Source organism: Brachypodium distachyon, chromosome 3, assembly GCF_000005505.3.
Source record: "Brachypodium distachyon strain Bd21 chromosome 3, Brachypodium_distachyon_v3.0, whole genome shotgun sequence".
Classification (NCBI taxonomy): domain Eukaryota; kingdom Viridiplantae; phylum Streptophyta; class Magnoliopsida; order Poales; family Poaceae; genus Brachypodium; species Brachypodium distachyon.
The window spans coordinates 34,191,737-34,212,387 of record NC_016133.3 but is presented as its reverse complement, the minus strand read 5'-3'; the positions used below and the strand labels follow the sequence as shown (position 1 = coordinate 34,212,387).

The 20,651-nt window shown below is 49.1% G+C and overlaps 1 protein-coding gene across 1 annotated transcript; it reads right to left on the bottom strand.

The window, feature by feature from the left end:
- Positions 1-1,086: 1,086 nt before the first annotated feature.
- On the bottom strand, positions 1,087-4,891 carry LOC100831748 (calcium-dependent protein kinase 23). The gene is made up of 6 exons (XM_003571966.3): positions 4,210-4,891; positions 3,973-4,125; positions 3,691-3,806; positions 3,013-3,132; positions 2,358-2,582; positions 1,087-2,105 (listed from the first exon to the last, which is right to left on the bottom strand). The coding sequence occupies exons 1-6, from the start codon at positions 4,886-4,888 to the stop codon at positions 1,998-2,000; spliced, it is 1,401 nt and encodes a 466-aa protein (XP_003572014.2). The 5' UTR covers positions 4,889-4,891; the 3' UTR covers positions 1,087-1,997.
- Positions 4,892-20,651: the final 15,760 nt, after the last annotated feature.

Sequence of the window (20,651 nt, the reverse complement as noted above, 5' to 3'; positions counted from 1 at the left end):
GCGGAGTGGAAGCGAAATAAATGTACGGCAGGCACGTACACGTAGTAACGCGGAGCGCACGTCGGTGCACCGAGATTCACGCAAGTACTCCTATCTCATCTTAAACTCCAACGAAAAGCAACGCTCAAAAAAGTCAGACGTCTGTTGTCAATCCGTTTGCGGGTCGTGTCGAGGAGCAGTGTGGCTGTGTGTGTGTGGGCCTCCGATCCTAACAGCGAAACGTTATCTGCAGTACGTGTGCACGATCGCGGATAGAGATTAGAGGATATTTCCCGGTCGAGTCGACGAATCTCCTTCCTCGCGATTACGTTTGACAGAGCAAGTACCCCGGATGCGTTGGGTGACGACCAACCTCCCTAATTTTGTTTCTCTTTGAAAGAAGAAAGGGTCCACGACGTCTCACTTCTGTACGTCTCAACGGTGAATGAGGTCGGTCGTTCCAGCGTTTTTTTTTTTCGAGCCGGAGTCTTGGGGTTGGTCGTTCCAGCGTTTTGTTTTTTTTTTCCGAGCCGGTGTCCGAAAGACTCGATCTATTAATTAAGAAGAATAGACTTGTCCAGTTAATTTACGGAAAACCGGACGAAAAAATTGGCGTCCCACCACTCTACTCCCTCAGTCCCGAAAAAATTGGCGTCGATGGTCTTTTTGCAAAAACACCCCTCCCATTTCTTCTAATCAACCCTCGCTACATCTCTTTACATACTCGTACCCCTTCGTTTCTTTTCTTTCTTTCTTTTTCGTCTCCCCTCCCGTCTTGCTCGCTGCCACCCCGATGACGCCGATGCTGTGCTCCGCCTCCCCTCCCTCCCCTCCCCTCCCAGCTCTCCTCCGCCGCGCTCCCTCTCTCACCCGCCTCTCCTCGCCTCTGCTGCGCTCCATCTCCCCCTTCCTTGTGATGCGCTCCCCTTGCGGAAGAATTGCCGGCGATGAAGCTGGCTTCTTTTGGCCAAGAATCGCCGGATCCGGCGGCGGCGAGGCCAGATCCGGCGTCGACGAGGCTGGATCCAGCGGCGTGGGACGCCGTGTCCGAGGAAGGCAGGGGCGCCGCACGCGTGCTTGATTTCGCCGAGCGGGCGGGGTGCACGTTAGAGCGTCGTGGGGAGAGTGCTTTGCTGGAGCTCACCATGAGCCTCCCTCCATGTCGCCACCACGATCCATGGCGATCTCGGGCGCCACGTCGTCGCTGTCCCGGTCCTCGAGCGTGCCATCGCCGTCGTCATCGTGCGTGGCGTCGACCTTGTGCCTGATGGGGAGAGGAGTAGGCCGGTTCCGCCGCCGCCGCAACAGCATCCCGAGAAGGATGAGGAGGAGCAGCGGAAGGGGGGAGTGGGCGCTCGCCGCCTTCTCCGGCTGGATGCAGCTTGGCAACACCCACACCATGCTCGGCCGCATGGACGAAACCATCTCTTGAAGTGTGATTTGTAATAATTGTGAAGTGTCTGATTTTTTTGTAAAGTGGACCTGTGAAGACCCCCACGCCAATCTTTTCGGGACAGAGGGAGTACGTCTCAACGGTGAATGGGGTTGGTCGTTCCAGCGTTTTGTCAAACTTTTGATAAGATGTGGCACACCTACTGATGAACCACAGGATGACAGTGGGGCAGGAACGAAACACAAACATCGACACGGATGGTAGCATTAACATCTGGTACAGCATCATCGAAGGAAACTCATAATGATCCATTACAAATTTATAATACCACACGATGTGCAGAAATACCACACAATGTGCATAAAATAAACAACACAGCAGATACAGGAGTAGGGGAAAAGAGCTGCGGACAACACGTTTTCCTCCTATCCCTGCAAGCACACATCGACCGAGTCCGGCCAAAACGACAGACAGTATAACATGCAACAGAAACATTTCCCACTTCCCAGGCCAGGTCGCCAAAGTACCTGCCAGCCAGTGTTTTACCGCTGGTAATAATTTTGAGGGTTCTCTTCGCTTGGATGGTTGTGATTGGATCGGCTGAGCGGTGAGCGCAAGAGGAGCTTCAGTATACTCGCGGTGTCTGCCTCATGGCTACATTCAGGCTGCCCTCCATCCCTAAGTTGTTGCTCTGCATCATCACTACAAACTCGGCGTAATCGATTTTACCATCCTGAAAGTTCAGAACAAGGGAAATACTTCACATTAGATTCAGTCTGCTATCACGGGGGAGAGAAGGAGATAGAGAGCCCAATCTCCACAGGTAATTTCCTCATATTCTACTAGTGAAGGAAGGTTTAGACGGGATAACATTTTTGGACCAAATTCACCATCATATTATACACATATTCCTGCATATTTCATAATCCGCCTAGAAAAAACATTGATGTCATGACTTACTAAAGAACCGACAAGATGGACTTACATTGTTTTGATCAACCTCCAGTATTGTCTCTTCGAGGAATTTATCTTCCACATTGCGTTCGACGCAAGCTTTCTGAAGCTTGTCGACCGTGATATAACCACTTCCATCTTTGTCAAAATATGTAAAGGCTGCCATCAGGTGTTCATCGTGTTCCAATTTAGTAAGAGGTACTGATGCAGCAATAAAATCCTCCGAGTTGACAGTCTTTGTGGCGTCATTATCAGCCTGAAATAGAAATTAACAGTGTAAATAGATCAAAACTCTTGCTTTCAATTAAACTAAATCCTTGAGTTGAGGTTTTGCTTGTAACATGGATTGAGTAGCTTTCTGACAAGAATGTGATATCTTAGATTTTTCACAAGCGCTCAAAATAAGTTACAAGGTTCTGAAAGCAGACAGTTTATTTATGCAACCTATTTACTTTGTATCAGACAAAAATGGCGCCAAAAAAATCATCAATTATGGGCAATTTGAGCACAACAAGTACTGCTACTATGATACATAGTACCTTTCTTTTCCTTGTAAATACTCCCTCTGATTCTAAATTTTTGACTCAAATTTGCCCAAATATGGATGTATCTATTCTTAAGAAGTGTCTAGATACATGTAATATTTCGACAACAATTTAGGATCGGAGTGAGTAGTATTTACTTACCGCTTCCATCGAATCAGTAATTCCACCAAGAGTAACCAATCCTGTATTTTCAGTGTCCATTGCCTTGAACGTTTCCCTTAACCCAGCAAGCTCGTCCTCTGAAAGACGCTCAGCAATAACCTGGATTCAGAGCAAATAAGGGAGATGGATAGCTCATTGGTGATAGAAGTTCAGAAGATAACAATGGACAATGAAAGTAGTAATTGAGTGGTATTTTGCAGGTGAGCTTGTATATCCTATCCATCCAACCCTATGAACTAATATCCATGTCAACTTTGAATGGACGAATGCTAGCTCAGGAAAAATTGGACAGATGGTCTCAGCGATAGCCTGGATTCATTAAGTTTTTTGCAACAATGAAGCATGTACAAATAAGATTGAATACACTTGCACAGACTCTAATGATGACAGGATTTTAAATAAGCAAGTAGTAAACTATAACCAAATTCCATGTTGTCAACGATTAAGACCCCAAAAGGAAAAATTTGAACTGAAGCAAATCTCTCTGAGTCTATGACAATGATATACACAAGATGACTTTTCTAAGGAGGACATAGGTGCTACAAATAGAAAAGGCAGTCTGCAGATTTTTGTAAAGGAGGATGCTTCACCATGTTGACAAAAATGGCGAAAAGTAATAACTTCTGCACGACATAATGCAAGCAAATGGAAACTTACTTGCAGAGCCAATTTCTTTAACCTATTCATTGAATAGAATTGATTGAGACGAGAAAGAACACTTGGGTCCATAGCTTGTTCAGTAGCCACTCCAATATCACATATCCAGGGATGCTCTGGTAATTAAAAAGATGAATATTAAACTGTAAACAATAGCTCTTTCTCACACCTAGATCTTACTAAGCCGTAGTGAAATTATTTTATGACAAAGCAAAGCACTAAAATAAGGTCTTGCGTTGAATAAAGGTCATAAATTATGAAGAGAAGTTAAGCTGTGCTAACCTAACACTTCATGGGCCTTCAAACGCTCTGCTGGAGAAGGACAGAGCATTTTTCTTACAAGATCCTTTGCACTGTCGGATATAGTGGGCCACAGTTTTGATTCCAAATCAGCACGTCCTTCCCGAATTTTAGCAAATATTTTGTCTTGCGTATCTGGTAAAGAGTCAAACAAGTATTTTTCAGCAAATCAACACATTCAGTGATGCAAAAATTTACAAAACATGCCAAATCATTCACCTCCCAAAAATGGCGGGTCGCCACTTAGCAATATATAGAGTATCACTCCAACTGCCCATACATCAGCCTCAGGTCCATAATGCTGACCCAATACCTCTGGAGCAACGTAAAATGGGCTTCCCACTAAATCAGTGAAAATCTGGCCTGGTTCGAAGAACACAGACAGACCAAAATCGATTGCTTTTATAGACAAATCATTATCTTTATCCACCAAGAGGAAGTTTTCTGGCTTGAGATCCCGATGCATCACCCCAAGTGAATGGCACTTCGCTATGGCACCAGCGATAACTCTTGTCAGCTTAGCAGCCTTATGCTCACTATAATGTCCTTTTTGATGAATGCGGTCAAATAGTTCTCCGCCTGCACAAAGCTCCATGACGATGTGCACGGCCTCTTTGTCCTCATACTCATCCTTGATTGCGACTATGTTCTTCTGGCCCGAGAGATGGTGCATTATCTGGATTTCACGTCGCACATCCTCGATATCTTCCGTGTGGCAGAACTTGGCCTTCAAGATGGACTTGCACGCGTACTGGCACCTGGTGGTGATCTCGGTGCAGAGGTACGTCGTACCAAACTTACCCTGCCCAAGCTTATGGCCAAGGGTGTAATGTTCCCTTATGTTTGGAGTTTCTCGTTCGAGGACACGGGTGGACCTGAGGCTCAACACTTTTTGCATAAGTCCTGCAAAGCAATCCTCTGTATCGTTCACATCATCAAACCTAGAAGCCAAACGCTCGTTCTCGAACCGGTTGTAGTCAATGAATTTCTTCCCACGGGTTCCATTTGGGCACGAATTACCCATACCCGCAAAAATTGAAGTATATTCTACATCATACGGAATGCAAGTTAGGTACCTACTGAATATTCCACAACACTTAGCACAGGACGATTGGAGAATTTCTATATATAAGAAGACCCCAGTGCATGCCAGTTGTGAACCCTAACAAGAACTCGTACTTCCAATCAGCAAAATATATTCTAGCCTTACGGAGGACTCGGTAACAAAACAAAATCATCTTGTGATTCTTACCAAATACAAACAAAAACAATAGCACATGTGGTAACTACAAAATTACCTATTGTTTCATCTTGTCCATTGGAGCAACATTACCAACTTGATGCACTATCTTACAACAACATTTAGGCCCCGCTTGGGAGCTCGGTGGAACTTTCCACCTGTACCAGATTACGGTGGTAATCTACTGGGCACCGGAGAAAACCGTGGGTTGTCGGAAATTAATTTGGAGAAGGTAAGCCGTTTATATTTTTCCGGGTGGAAAATGCAAAACCGTTTTTGATCCTGCTCAAAACGACCAACCAATCGCAAGTTTCGGCCGGGAGGGGAAATCAAGTCCGGGCTGTAACTTACGCTGGTATTGGGCCACAAAACGAGGAACCAAGCAGGGCCTTAGGAGTTTCTGGGCAGCTCCATTTAGCATTCTACGGGCTATTGGCCTATGGCACACAAACCCAAACAAATCAATCTTATGATCCCTCGACACCGAAACAAACCAAGAACTCTATGAATCGTACACCGGGAAGCTCGCATGAAACCTCCACTACACCCATACCCTCTACCAAACTCGTCGCCATGACCAAAACAGAAGAAATGTAGAAGCCAAACTCTAGATCAAAACTATTAGCTCAACTGGAACGGCGTGACTATGGGGCCGAAAAGGTACTCGGGGTCTCACTATCTCACCTGAAGTAGTGGGCTCGACCGGAGCCGGGAAGTGGGGGCACGGTGCCGGAATCCTGGCTTCTCGAGAGGCCAAAATGTATAATTAACAGGAGGAAAGAAAATGAAGAAGAGAGCACAGAGGCATCAAAGGGGGTGATGCGGTTTTATACAGGCAGGCGCCAAAGCGGCGTGCCGGACAATATTCGCCAAGCTGGACCCCACGAGTGATGTAAGGCTCGGATTGTCCCACGTTGGCGGGATGCCAATATGAACGTTCATGATGTCCTTGGTGAACTAAACGTATAAGCCAGCCTTTTTGCTGCCATAAAGAAAACATTTCATAGTTCTTTCCGTGGTTCTTCCTTAAGCTTGAGGATGAATCAGTGGGTACCACAAAAATGTGAATCATATTTAATTAGTCGCAACCAACAAACCATTGATGTGTCGGGCGTGATTTCACGAGTCGTGACAAACAAAAGTTGCGTCGGATAATGGAAAGGTCCGAAAGGAGCGGCGTTCGATGAGTTAAAGTTGCGTACAACTTTCCGCACGGTTCTAGAACGTGTAACGTATAACTCAGTAAATTACGTACGTTAACATTGTCTAAGAAGACAAGAAAAACAATGTTTTTATGTAATGCGTGAAAAATCAATTGGAGTTGGAACCAGGGCTACCTGGGCTGCAGCCCTGGTCGTGAGCCAAGAGTATTGATAATCCCCATTAGTAAATCCCAAAAGAACTACGATCTAGCATGTCAGTTTAGAACTTTTTGTCCACATTTACAAGGGCTAGTGTCAGCAGCAAACACATCTACTTGTAAGCCCATCAAAATGTGAAATTAACTGTGTCTTTATGCTAAAATTTAAATCTTGCCACCGTCGTTCAGTGTGTTCATCCACTGAATATACATGCATAGTAAAATATACTTGACTATACATTAAGAATGCCTTTTGGTCATTAAAATTCAGCCCCGGTCGCGTTTGAATCATGGGTCCGCCACTGCGCGCGCAGAGAGAGAGCAGAGAGAGAGAGCAGAGAGAGGCGCTGTACCAACACAAACTTTTCATCTCAAACAATCCGAAGGCAATCATATGCAACACATAGTAGGCAACCTCATATTTAAATCCCAGTCAAAGGCAAAGCCCATCGACTGTATTATGGCAAGCCTGGCTTGGCCGAGCATGTTACTTTGTTTCTCAGATAAAAAAAGCTCGAAACGGTTTCAAACATACTTTTCATATTAGAAAATGGCTTCAATAAGTACCACTTGTGGAAAAAGCATTAATTTAGTTATTTTTTAAAATTCAGCTCACACATGTATTGGGCCTAAAACCATGCATGGCCCGTGTTTAAATAGTCTACTCACGATTCACAACATGTTAAAAATTAAAGTCCTAAAGTTCTTTCTAAATTATTGTATTTTATTGTGAGAAGGTTGATATCTGTTAAGGGTTCGATGTGGTTATGTCGGGGGGATGACCCCGGATAGGATCAAGACGACACACATTAGTCAAGATGACGAAGGCAAAGTCGGCACAAGCATGTGCGCCGAAATCTTTAAGCCAAACTAATACCAGGCCGGCATACCACGTATATGCCGGCACCTCTATCTTGTCTTATATGATTGCAGGATAAGCACAAGTACTCCGATCTCGGCCGACGCCGAGATGTGCCAACGGTCTTATCCTTATCACATGGCGCAAAGTAAAACAACGTCCTCTTTATCACAGGAAAGCAGTCGTTGCTTACGTCTCGGTGTCAGGCGACTGCGCAAAGAAGCACCGAAAGAGAATCGGTGACGGAAGCCGGCGCGTGGTCACTGTACGTGTTGCCGGGTGCCAGGAAAAGTAAAGCTGCTTTGTACCCTGCCGTGCGCTCCAGAGGGAACCGAAGGACGTGCCCGGCTTGGCCCGTAGAAGATAACGTTAGCCTTTGGTCCAAATGTCAGTGTGACATGGACGATCCATAAATAGGAGCACTAGCCCTCTCAGGAGAGGGGGCTTCACTTAGTCATCTAGGGTTTTCCCCTTCTTCTTCTTCTTCCTCAAGAAAACTGCTCAAGGAGCACCATTGTAGATCTTGGTATCTCGGCAAATACAACCAAGCAGGAGTAGAAGTTTTACCTCAACAAGAGGGCTCCAAACCTGGGTAAATCGTGTGTGTGTTCTTGTGTTTGTGCGTGGTTCTCATCATGTCCTCCCTCCTCCGGATCCTCCTTCGTCCATCGGCCCTAACATAAGCCATCCTATGACATCTGTCGTGACACCACCACGACAGTTGGCGCCCACCGTGAGGCCAGCAGCGGCGCTGGCTGGAGTTTTCATCCGGACGGGAAGCTTCCTCGTCACCGGAGAGCGCGTGGTCTCCGGTTTGGTCCAGAAATTCGGCTCTCTGGGCTTCATCGACAACAACGCCGACTGCTTCAACAACGCACCGCTTCCCTGCGCCGGCCGTTTCTTCAACTTCGGCATGCATGAGGTTTATGTCGCCACTGACAGTACTTGCAGGTACCCCGAGCAGGTGGTGGAGGCCGAAGATCCCCCCGCCGTCTACACGGTTCGCGGCCGGCATGTCGACTGCCCCGCTGACCTTGTAGAGGTCATGGTGACGGCTCATGACGGTGATGCTGGCAAGGGTGCTACCGAGAGTGGCGCGCTCCCAAGCAAATCCGGCAGAACGGCGAAGTTCCCCATGGAGAAGCCGAAGAACATAGCTGCTCAAGCCGGCACATCAGCCCTGCCACCAAAGCCGACTCAGCTCCAGGCCGCCATCGAACGGCTGACCACGCCGGTGGCGTCAAATGCTAACCTGGCCCAGCTACAGGCTGAGTTGGAGTTGGAGCGCCAAAAACTGCTGCAAGAAGCTGTCGATGTGGCTCGCGCTCGACAAGAGCTTGATATTTCGCTCCGTGAGTATAACAAAGCCCATGGTCTCAATTCTACCGCATTGACTAACCCTAGCCGAGTTGGAGAAGTGCGTAACCGTGGCAGGTATCTGAAGTGCTCAAGGATGCCGGCATGGCAGCATGTTATGGCAGAAGCTGCAAAGAGAAATGCCGGCTACTCTGTCCGAAATGATCAAGATCACCGACATGTATGCGCTCGGTGACCCGACTCAGCCATCGCTGATGCCGGCAGAACCGCAAAGAGAGTAGCCGACATATAATCCTCCCGGGGCATTCTGGAGAAATGATCATCAAGATCACCGCAACAAGAGAAGGGACGACATGCCGGATTACCGGTATGGGCCAGCCCATGTCGCCGCAATTCAGGATCAACCCGATGCCGGCTTTAGCCAGCGCCAAAAGATTGGGAATCAGCAGTGGGCCAAGAAGGGAGAGCAAAGAAGCCCTGGCAAGATAAGCAGAAGTACACGTTTGAGATGATGCTGGATCAGCCTTGTCGTTTTCACACGACTAATCCCAGCAAACTGGCAAATCACATGACCCAGCAATGCAGCTGGATGCAGCGGGCCGAGAAGGGCGAGGCAAGTCGTCTTCCCCCTCCTCCGTCGCTCACAGGCGCTAACGCCCAGATCCAGGGACCTCCTTCGGCAAACAATGCTGTCAACCAGGTGGAAGACCAAGGTATCCCGGAATATGCCGGAAGAAATGAGTACAAGGAGTATCACCAGAGCTACATGATCTTTATCACGGAGCCGACTGACTAGCAGAGTCAGCGCAGGCCGGAGCTGGAGGTCAATGCTGTTATGCCGGCAGTGCCAAAATTTATGTACTGGTCGAAACAGGAGCTCAACTGGAGCCGGGCAGGCCATCCCAAGGTTATGCCAAACCCTGGTGGTTATGCTCTGGTGGTTGACCCGACGCTCATTGGGCCTGACATTAACGTCAAGTTCACTCGGGTTCTCATTGACAATGGGAGCAGCATAAACATCATGTACTGGGACACGATGCTCAAACTCGGCATTACTGATAACATGCTTGAGCCTAGTCGGACTATCTTTCATGGTATTGTGCCGGGAGTATCTTGTGCCCCAGTAGGCAAGATCCGAGCTGACGTCTTATTCGGCACCAGGGAGAACTGTCGAACCGAGAACTTGGTGTTTGAAGTGGTGGACCTCAGCAGTCCGTACCATGCGCTGCTTGGTAGACCGGCATTGGCCAAATTCATGGCGACAACCCACATTGGCTATCTGAAGATGAAGATGCCGGGACCGAATGGTATCATAACCATTACTGGCAACTACAAGCGTTCGATGGAGTGCGCGGCGGCAGGGTCTGCTTTGGCCGAGTCACTCGTTATCGCTGGTGAGAAGAAGAAGTTGCAAGATGCTGTTGCGTTGGCTCAGTCGGCACAGATTGGCCTGCCGGCTATGACCAATCCCCATGGAAGCATGGCTTTTCAGGCAGCCAAGGAAACGAAGAAGATCCCGGTCAACAGTGAGTTCCTGGACCGCACCGTTATCATTGGTGCCGGCCTGAACGCAAAATAGGAAGGCGAGCTCACCAGCTTCCTTCGTGAGAATCAGGACATCTTCGCATGGTCAAATCAAGACCCGTCAGGTGTGTCGAGGTAGTTGGTTGAGCACTCATTACATGTTAGACCAGACGCAAGACCGGTGAAGTAGCCCCTTCGACGCTTCTCCGACGACAGAAGGAAAATCATATTGGAAGAGATATCCCGGCTTCTAGCTGCCGGCTTTATCATGGAAGTGTTGCATCCCGACTGGCTGGCAAACCCGGTCATGGTCGAGAAGAAGAAAGACGACCCAACTGCTGCCAAGGTGTGGCGCATGTGCATCGACTACACCAGCCTGAACAAGGCATGTCCCAAAGATCTTTTTCCATTACCTCGGATCAATCAAGTGATCGACTCCACTGCCGGGTGTGAGTTGCTGTCTTTAGTAGACGCATACTCTGGTTTTCACCAGATACCGCTGAACCCTAATGATCAAATAAAGACATCATTTATCACCCCATTCGGGGCTTATTGCTATCGCACTATGCCGTTTGGTTTGAGAAGTGTAGGGGCTACTTATCGAAGGTGCATGCAGAAATGCTTGCACGACCAACTCGTTAAGAATGCGCAGGTATATGTCGACGATGTCGTCATAAAAACCAAAGAAAGCCCCACACTGCTTGATGATATCCGGGAAACGTTTGCAAATCTGAGGAGATTCTGAATGAAGTTAAACCCGGCCAAATGCACATTCGGTGTGCCGGCAGGGAAGCTACTCGGTTTCCTGGTATCGAGCCGAGGTATAGAAAGGAACCATGTGAAAATCGCCGCCATAGAGAGGATGAAATTGCCAAAATGTCTCAAAGATGTGCAGAAATTTACCGGATGCTTAGCATCACTAAGTCGTTTCATTAGTCGGCTGGGTGAAAAGGCAATGCCCTTATACCAGCTGATGAAGAAAACCGACAAATTTGTGTGGACGCAACAGGCAGAAGTGGCATTTCAAGAGCTGAAGAATATGATTGCTACAATGCCGATATTAGCCTCGGCAATGGACAAAGAGCCGATGTTGTTGTATATAGCAGCAACAAACCGAGTCGTCAGCGCCGTCATAGTGGTGGAAAGAGATGAAGATGGCAAGTCGGTGCAGAGGCCGGTATACTACCTGAGTGAGGTGTTATCATCGTCTAAGCAAAATTATCCCCATTACCAGAAGATGGCATACGGCGTTTATATGGCGGCAAAGAAGCTGAAGCATTATTTTGACGCACATCAGTTCTGGGTTATATGTGAAGCACCCATCTCGGAAATCATGAGCAATAAAGATGCAAGCGGCCGGATAGCCAAATGGGCTATTGAGTTAGCACCCTACACGTTGCAGTACGACAGACGAGATGCCGTAAAATCTCAGGCTCTGGCGGATTTCTTGGTAGATTGGGCCGAGATGGAATATGAACCACCGCCACCCAAAACCAGCTACTAGAAAATGCATTTTGATGGCTCCAAAATGAAAAGTGGGCTTGGTGCCGACATAGTCCTGACTTCGCCTAAACGCGACCAACTTAAATATGTGTTGCAAATTCATTTTGCAACGTCCAACTATGTCGCCGAATATGAGGCACTTGTTCACGGACTGAAGATGGCAAAAGAGATTGGAGTTCACCGGATTCAATGCTTTGGCGATTCCGACTTAGTGGTCCAGCAAGCCTCTGGCAATTGGGATGCTTTGGATGCCTATATGGCGCTGTACCGCTTTCATGTTCAGAAGATTAGTGGCTACTTCGAAGGGTGCGAATTTCATTATATACCACGGGCGGAGAATGAGACAGCCGACACTCTGTCGAAGCTCGGCTCAACGCGATAGGCCATCCCGGCTGGTGTGGCATTGGAACATTTACGCAAGCCATCCATCAAGCCATCACCCGAAGCAGAGTCAATATTTATCCCGGCGAGCTCAGAAGATGGCGTTACTCCAATGGACATTGACAGCGGCAGTGGTTCTGATGACCCGGGGACTGAGCGCCTAACTCGGCTGAAGCAATGGCTGTTGAGCCAATGGAGATAGATGAACCAGTTTTTGCCATTCGTCCTGTGCCGGCTTGGGCACAACCAATAATGTCCTACCTCAAAGATGGGAACCTCCTGGAAGAGGAAGTGTCGGCAAGGCAAATTCAGAGAAGGGCGAAGGCATACACTATCATCAATGGCGAACTCTACAAGAGAAGTATTACTAACGTCTTGCAGTGATGCATTGAGCCGGCAGAAGAGCAGGAGATACTCCGGGATATTCACCAGAGAGAGTGTGGTCATCATGCCTCTTCAAGAACATTGGTGGGCAAGGCATTCCGGCACGGTTTCTACTGGCCGAGTGCACTACAGAAGCAGAGGACATGGTCCGGAAGTGCAACGGTTGCCAAAGATATGCCAGCAAGATTCACATGCCGGCATCTGAGCTCAAGACTATCCCAATTACTTGGCCGTTTGCTGTTTGGTGTTTGGATATGGTGGGACCCTTCAAGCGGGCGCGAGGAGGTATGACACATATCTTGGTCATGGTTGACAAGTTCACCAAGTGGATCGAAGTGAAGCCGATACGGAAATGTGACGGCAAGACCGCGGTATCGTTTATGAAAGACGCCATCTTGAGGTACGGTTACCCGCACAACGTCATCACGGATAACGGCACAAACTTCGCGAAGGGACCTTTCACGCGATTTTGCGCGGAAAAGAAAATCCGGCTGGATATCGCCTCCGTGGCACATCCTCAGTCCAATAGACAAGTTGAGAGAGCAAACGGCATGGTTCTAGCCGGCATAAAACCTCGGCTGATTGAGCCACTGGAACGCACTCCAGAATACTGGTTAGATGAACTCCCGGCTGTGCTATGGAGTCTTAGGACGACTCTAAATCGCTCTACAGGCTACATGCCATTCTTTCTCGTATATGGGGCGAAGTTGTCTTACCAGCTGACATTGAACATGACTCTCCACGAGTGACCATGTATACGAAGGCCGAGGTAAAAGAGGCCCGAGAAAATGATGTCGACCTGCTCGAAGAAGCATGAGAATTGGCTCTATCTCGGTCCGCCATCTATCAACAACACCTAAGGCGTTATCACAGCCGGAAAGTAAACCCGCGAGTATTCCGGGAAGGAGACCTCGTGCTCCGACTTGTGCAACGCACAGCCGGCATGCATAAACTGTCACCCCCATGGGAAGGACCCTTCATTGTGAGCAAAGCGCTACACAATGATTCCTACTATCTTATAGATGCGTAGGATCCCAAAGCAAACAGGATGGACCCGTCAGGCGATGAGACCAAGAGGCCATGGAATGTAGTTTTGCTTCATCCGTTCCATACTTGAAAGATGAGTATTTGTATCGTTTTTTCCTTTTTGTTGAATGTTTGGAGACAATGAAATTATCCGCCGGGTTCTTAAAAGGAACTCGGGGACTTCCATGCTATTTAAGTGTTGTATTGCATTTATCATTTTGTGTGTCGGAGTGGCTTGATTGTGTAATCTTATGTCGGTTTAGTAATGTGTCGATACTGAAAACTCCCTCTACGAGTTCGCTGTTGTCTGCAACCCGGCTTCATGGCAAGCTAAAGTATGGGTATGAAATTACTGAACACATGAAAAACGATTGCAGAGATAAGCAAATGAGCGAGCCGAGATACGTGCTATTTTACCTAACCCGGCATTTCCTTCCTGTATCGGGCATACCCAAGCGAGTTTTTTGAGTTTAAACTTTTTTGAAAGGTATGTTCTATGACTTCGCAATTCATATGTCGAACGCCGACAAGGCAGACAAAGAACCAAAGTCATAAAATTTCACTAGCAAAAAAAATAGACTCAGGGACTCGGTTGGGAACTCAATACTTAAAAGACTTAAGCAAATTAAAGATATTGTGGTTCACAACCAAAAATATTTTGAACTGTTTACATAAGCACTCGGCATCCCGGAGATTTGATAAGCTTTAAAGTGTTTTTTCTAACATAACTAAGAAGAAACAGAAGGATTGTTGGCGCCGGTACTCGGAGCGTCCGTCGCAGTGGAAGCCGACTCGACGACAATCTCTTCGTGGACTTCTTCCTCGTCTTCCTCGGCTGCCTCCTCGTCCCCGTAGGCTGTCGGACCCTCCACAAACTTATGCACATCGGCATATTGAATGAAGGAATAAGCCCGCTCTTGACGCTTCGCGATCAGCTCCGAGTCCGAGAGGAAGGGGGAGCCGACACGCATCGACTGCAGCACGTCGAGGTTGATGCCGTCGTACCAAGAAAGTTCGAACGACAAAGCCTCATCGGCGCCGACACGAGCAGCCGACTCCCGCCACTCGTTCAGCCGGTCCCCCACTCCTAGTAGACGCTTCGCGAGTTCCGGGATGCCAGCCGGAGCCTCTTCTCCCGGCCACAAAGCTCGGAAGGCGCGAATGCCGGCGTTATGCATGTTGACCCCAAAGGACTTCAGGGGCTTAACGCGGCTCGCGATGCTGACGAGGTAGTCCTCCAGATCATACTCTGAAGGTACTGCCCTGGCTGGATCCCTTCTTCCGCGCGCTTTGATCACGGCGGCCTGGGCAGTCTCGGTAGAATGCGGGAAAAATTCTGATAAAGACAAAAAGGAAGTCATGAGTCTCGGCACCCTACTGCTGTTCTCGGCCAAATGATCAAAGAGAAAAGATTTGGACAAGGGCAGCTTACTGGTCAGCATCGTGTCTATCTTGATAAGATCACGCCTGCACACGCTGAGCAGGTGGGATCTCTCGGCTTTCCCCTCCGCGACAGAGGTAGTGCGGGTCTCGGCCTGGACTTCAAGATCCTTGCATTTCTGCATTTCGCCTTACAGGCGGATCTTCTCGTCGGCTTGGGTAGACAGAGCCGAGGTAAGTTGAACTACCTCGGCCTTGTGCGCCTCCGCCTGAGCCTCGAGCTGCGCCCTCAGCCGAGACACCTCATCCCGGTGCTGTTCCTCTAGCCGGGTCTTCTCATCTGTTTGGAAGACATGAGTTACGAAAGCCCAAGTTTAAAATGGATGAAACCCGAGATAAGGATAAGATTATACCTTGAACTTCCGTGATGCGCTTCAAGAGTTCCGCCACTTGAGCGTCGTCCCCGGCTGTGGATGAGAGCACGCATCAGTTTGCACAGTACATTGATACTCGGACATAGTTTCTATGCTGGCGGAAATGTATTTACCCTTATTCTGGTGCTCGGCTACCAAAGCCTTGTGCTCCGCCGCCAGCTTCTTATGCTTCACCAGCAGGACCTTCAAGGTGGCGGGGCGCATATTCATGCAAGACTGCAAAAACGGTAATCCACAGTTAATTCTATTACAATGGGAGGTCAGCAGATGTAAGCTTCAGGCCGACTATTCTAAACCCGGCCTGAATCTCGGAGAATAAATGTTTGAAGCTTTTAAACTTCAGGCCGACTATTCTAAACCCGGCCTGAATCTCGGGGAATAAGTGTTTGAAGCTTTCAAGCTTCAGGCCGACTATTCTAAACCCAGCCTGAATCTCGGTGAATAAATGTTTGAAGTTTTCTAAGATAAACTTCAGGCCGACTAATTCTTACTCGCCCTAAACCTCGGGGACTAGCAATATGGATACTAGAATTAGAGTAAAAAACTTCAAAGGAATTCTTTGTACCTCAACAGCGCGGCTGGACTCAAACAAGGCGACCCTAGCCTGGAACATCCGGGCCGACACGGACTCCGGTGTCGGCCCCACCAGAGGGCTCTGCCGTGCCGTCTGCATGGTGCCGGAGTTCACCTCATAGCTATCGGCGCTGTTCCAGTCCATCACGAACTGGCCCAGCGACCCCCAGCTATGCCCGCTTGACGTCCTAAGGGAAACTCCCTGGTTACCCTGGACGGACTACGAGCTGGAGGAACTCGGAGGAGCTTGACCCGTCGGGATGGCGGAGCTCCTTCTCCTCCTAGCTTGCGCAGCCGCTAGTTGGGTAGCTTGCGGTTGCGGCAACGGCGACGGCGGTGTGGACGTCGTCTGCGGTCCTTGGGGTGTTTGGGCCTGTGTCGACGGCTATTGAGGAGTCTCCGTGGCTTGCGACTGTGTTTGCGTCTCAGCCGCCGCTGATGAAAGAGGGCTGCCAAAGTCCCGGCTGCAGATGTCCCGGCTTGGGCGACGCTCGAAGCGTCGATGCTCGGGCCGACATCCCGGATGGGGGATGTTGGATCGGCGGCGGTCTCGGTCTCTCCCTTGGCCTGAGTTGCAGGCTCGGCACACGGAGATGGGGCTGCCGGGATCTCAGACACAATGCACGTCTGAGACTAAGTGGCCGTCAGAGCCTCCCTGCAGGAATGAGAGTTGGTTATTTTCATGATGGTTAAGAAGGAAACCGACATCAAGGATTGAGATGCTATAAGCCTTACCCAACGACCATGGGCTTCGGCTTTGGTTGTCGGCCAGCGGTTTTCTTCCGCTTCACTGTCCTCGGAAGATCCTTCTCGGCGATGCGCTTTTCACGGGCCGGCGCAGCAGTAGCCGCCGGACCCGACGCCACAGCATCGGCGGGATCGTTCGAATCAGCTGATCCCGGATTAAGGCAAGCGTGAGTATTTTTATGATAAGTGTTCTAATAACTATGAGAGGATGTCAGAAGTCATTACCTTCGGTGCGACGGGGGCCGGCATGAGCGATCGGCATGTGATCCTCCGAATCCGGATCTTCATGGTCGATGGTCAGGCGCTCGCTCCCGAAGCGCTTGTTCGGGGAATTCTCGTCTTCATTGCGCTGAAGGGTAAACCTCTGCACAAAGAAATCAAGTTGAGCCAAGATAAGTCACTGTCAGATGAAAGCTGGCATAACATCATATCGGATGAGAACAGAAGACATGTACAAACAAAAACTTACCGGGGGCGGACGGTGCTTCCGGTTGAATGCCGGCATACCCCAGACCGAGTGCTCGGCCAAGCTCGTCTTCGCGATCGCCTTAACTTGGCGCCAAACTTCGAGCTTGTCTAGCCGGACAATTGACACCCGGTTAGGGTCGAACTGGCCGCTATAGAAGCACATCTTATGTGTCTGGCGTTGGAGCGGGCACAACCGCCGGTACACAAAGGTCGCCAGCAAATCGTCGGCCGTCATCCCGTTCGCCTTGAGGTCGAGGATGCCGGCATGAACTTCATTGATCTTGGGAAGACTATCCTTTGGATCGTACTTCCAGTTCTTCTTCTCCTTCGGAGGGCCGACTACAAATCCTGGCAAGTTGATCTTGTCGGTGTCGGAGGATTTCTTGACGTAGAAGAAAGTCTTGAGCCATTTCTTGCAGGACTCAAGACTCTGGATCCGAGGGAGGCTGAACCTCGGCGGGGTATGACGGTAGGGGCGTCGTACTGAGTCATGGGCTTAGCGGCGTCGGGATTGTCTCTGTCGGGAAGGACTTGGGCCGGAACATGAAGTATTTGGCCCACAAGTCAATGGAAGGCCAGAGGCCGAGATAAGCTTCGCAGCAGGTGACAAATGCCAAAAGAGTAAGGATGGCATTTGCCGGAAGGTGGTGCGGCAGAAGGCCAAAGAAATCTAGGAACTTCCTAGTGAAATCACTAGCCGGCAGTGCGAATCCTCGTTCAAACTGAGCAAGAAAGACGACATGCTCACCGAGTTCGGGCGTCGGCACGACCTCGTCGCCAGGGATCCGCCGGGTGCGGCAGAGCCACTCGATGTCTGCCGGCAAAACGTCAGACCCTTCCCAGTCGGCTCGCTCCGAACCCGTCTCCTCCTCGGTGTGCTGAGCAGCGGGGTCGACGGCGGCAGCATCGCGAGACGAAGAAGCCATTGATCAGCGAGCAGATCTAGGTTTAGAGTTTCTGGTGAGGAGACGGTGGCACAAGGCGCGAGCGGGCAAGAAAGCAGTGGCGGAGAGCTAGGCAAGCGCGCACGAGGATGTGGCGGCGAGCTCGGTGGCTGGGAGCTAGGAGGTGCGGAAGCAGGGAAGGTCGGACCTCACGGCAATGGTGGAGCACGCGAAGAGCAAAGGAAAGCAGAGAAGAGCGAGGGCGTTGGGGGAATGCGAAGAGTTTTCACCCTTGCTCGCCCCCTCCCCTTATTTATACCCGTAGCGCACTAATGGGGCGCGGATCTTCCGCGCCCACGATCTCCGTGGCCAACGGAAAGACCATGCACGATCATGGGGCAATCAACCCCATTAACGGCGCGTGCGCTCGGTTACTGCGCGTCGTGGCGTAGTAAATCCCGTCGAATCGGGAAGGATAAGGATCCACGTGGGAACCGATATTCCCCTCTTAATGGCCTGCCGGATTTATTGTCTGATGGGACGATATGCCCGCCTCAAAAGGCGTGCCGGCAGTATTCCAGGTCTTATCTTCCCGTTGTTTAAGCAGAGCACAGAGTACAAAAGACAGGTGGCGCTAATGTCGGCAGAAACAAGTTTTTTACTGCCGGCAACAAGGAAGAAAGGAATCTCGGCTCAGGGTTGAGTAAGTACACCGATAAGATATTTCGGAGTGGCCTGATCTCAGCTAAGAAAACTAGGGGTTGTCTCGGCAATTTCCTGCGCTAAACCCTATTGAGTGTTGGTGGCTTGAGTTGTGGGAAACTGTCGTGGCCCGACATAATTTCCTGCCGGACCACAACAGCTTCGGGGACTAGTGTCGGGGGGATGACCCCGGATAGGATCAAGACGACACACATTAGCCAAGATGACGAAGGCAAAGCCGGCACAAGCATGTGCGCCGACATCCTTAAGCCAAACTAATACCAGGCCGGCATACCACGTATATGCCGGCACCTCTATCTTGTCTTATGTGATTGCAGGATAAGCACAAGTACTCCAATCTCGGCCGACGCCGAGATGTGCCAACGGTCTTATCCTTATCACATGTCGCAAAGTAAAGCAGCGTCCTCTTTATCACAGGAAAGCAGTCGTTGCTTACGTCTCGGTGTCAAGCGACTGCGCAAAGAAGCACCGAAAGAGAATCGGTGACGGAAGCCGGCGCGTGGTCACTGTACGTGTTGCCGGGTGCCAGGAAAAGTAAAGCTGCTTTGTCCCCTGCCGTGCGCTCCAGAGGGAACCGAAGGACGTGCTCGCCGGGGCCCGTAGAAGATAACGTTCGCCTTTGGTCCACATGTCAGTGTGACATGGACGGTCCATAAATAGGAGCACTACCCCCTCCCAGGAGAGGGGGCTTCACTTAGTCATCTAGGGTTTTCCCCTTCTTCTTCTTCTTCCTCAAGAAAACTGCTCAAGGAACACCATTGTAGATCTTGATATCTCGGCAAATACAATCAAGCAGGAGTAGGAGTTTTACCTCAACAAAAGGGCTCTGAGCCTGGGTAAATCGTGTGTATGTTCTTGTGTTTGTGCGTGGTTCTCATCACGTCCTCCCTCCTCCGGATCCTCCTTCGTGCATCGGCCCTAACATAAGCCATCATATGGTATCTGCCGTGACACCACCACGGCAGGTTAATTCGGCAAGTTGTCGTTCCGTGCTTTCATGCTCTGTGTGTAGCTGCATTTCGCCTGTTGTTTGTAATGGAAATGGATGGTACGTATGCAATGGTCATTTCGCTTGTAGAGGCCGGGTATCTTCAGAGGAAGAGTTTAATCTTGTTTTCCATAAGACCAAAAAAAAGACTTACTCTTATTTTAAAGATTGGATTGATAGATTTAGATGACATTTCACTTCTGACTCGATAATTTTTCATTACTGGCCTTGTAAATATTTTCTTTTCATATAATATAATATATTTGCAGTGGATCAAATAAGGCCGGGGTATTCCTTCCTTTTTTTCAAAAAAAAATTGGTCATTTCGCTATGCAGTTTTTCTGTGCTTTTCTGAAGTTTCGTAATCTTGATGGACTGTGCGATAAACTATGGAGTGTGCTCTGATCTTGATCCTGCGCAATAGTTCATAAATGATATTGATTGGTCCAAAGGATGGAGCCGCAGTCGAATATGTGTTCAGTTAACAAACATGTGCGTTCAGTCACTCACTCTTTTCCAAAACATGAGCTACTACAACACGAGCTACTATTGGTCAAGTTAGATTTTTCTTCGGAACTACTGTGTGTACCACGATAACTAGTATTGATTACTCGCTCCGTCCCATATATCAAGTGACTCACGATTTGCGCAAATATGAATGTACATATATCTAAAAAGTAAAAGTGTGTAGATACATGTAATATTTCGATATTTAATTGGAAATCCGCTGGTCACACCTCCATTGCAAAACAAACTAACGGCTGCAACTGGAGCATAGTATTGAAATCGTACAAAAACTGTCGTGTGTATAGCAGTTCTCATTATTCTCACTTGTCCACGGTGCCGTATGTCTCTGCATAGGAAATTTGG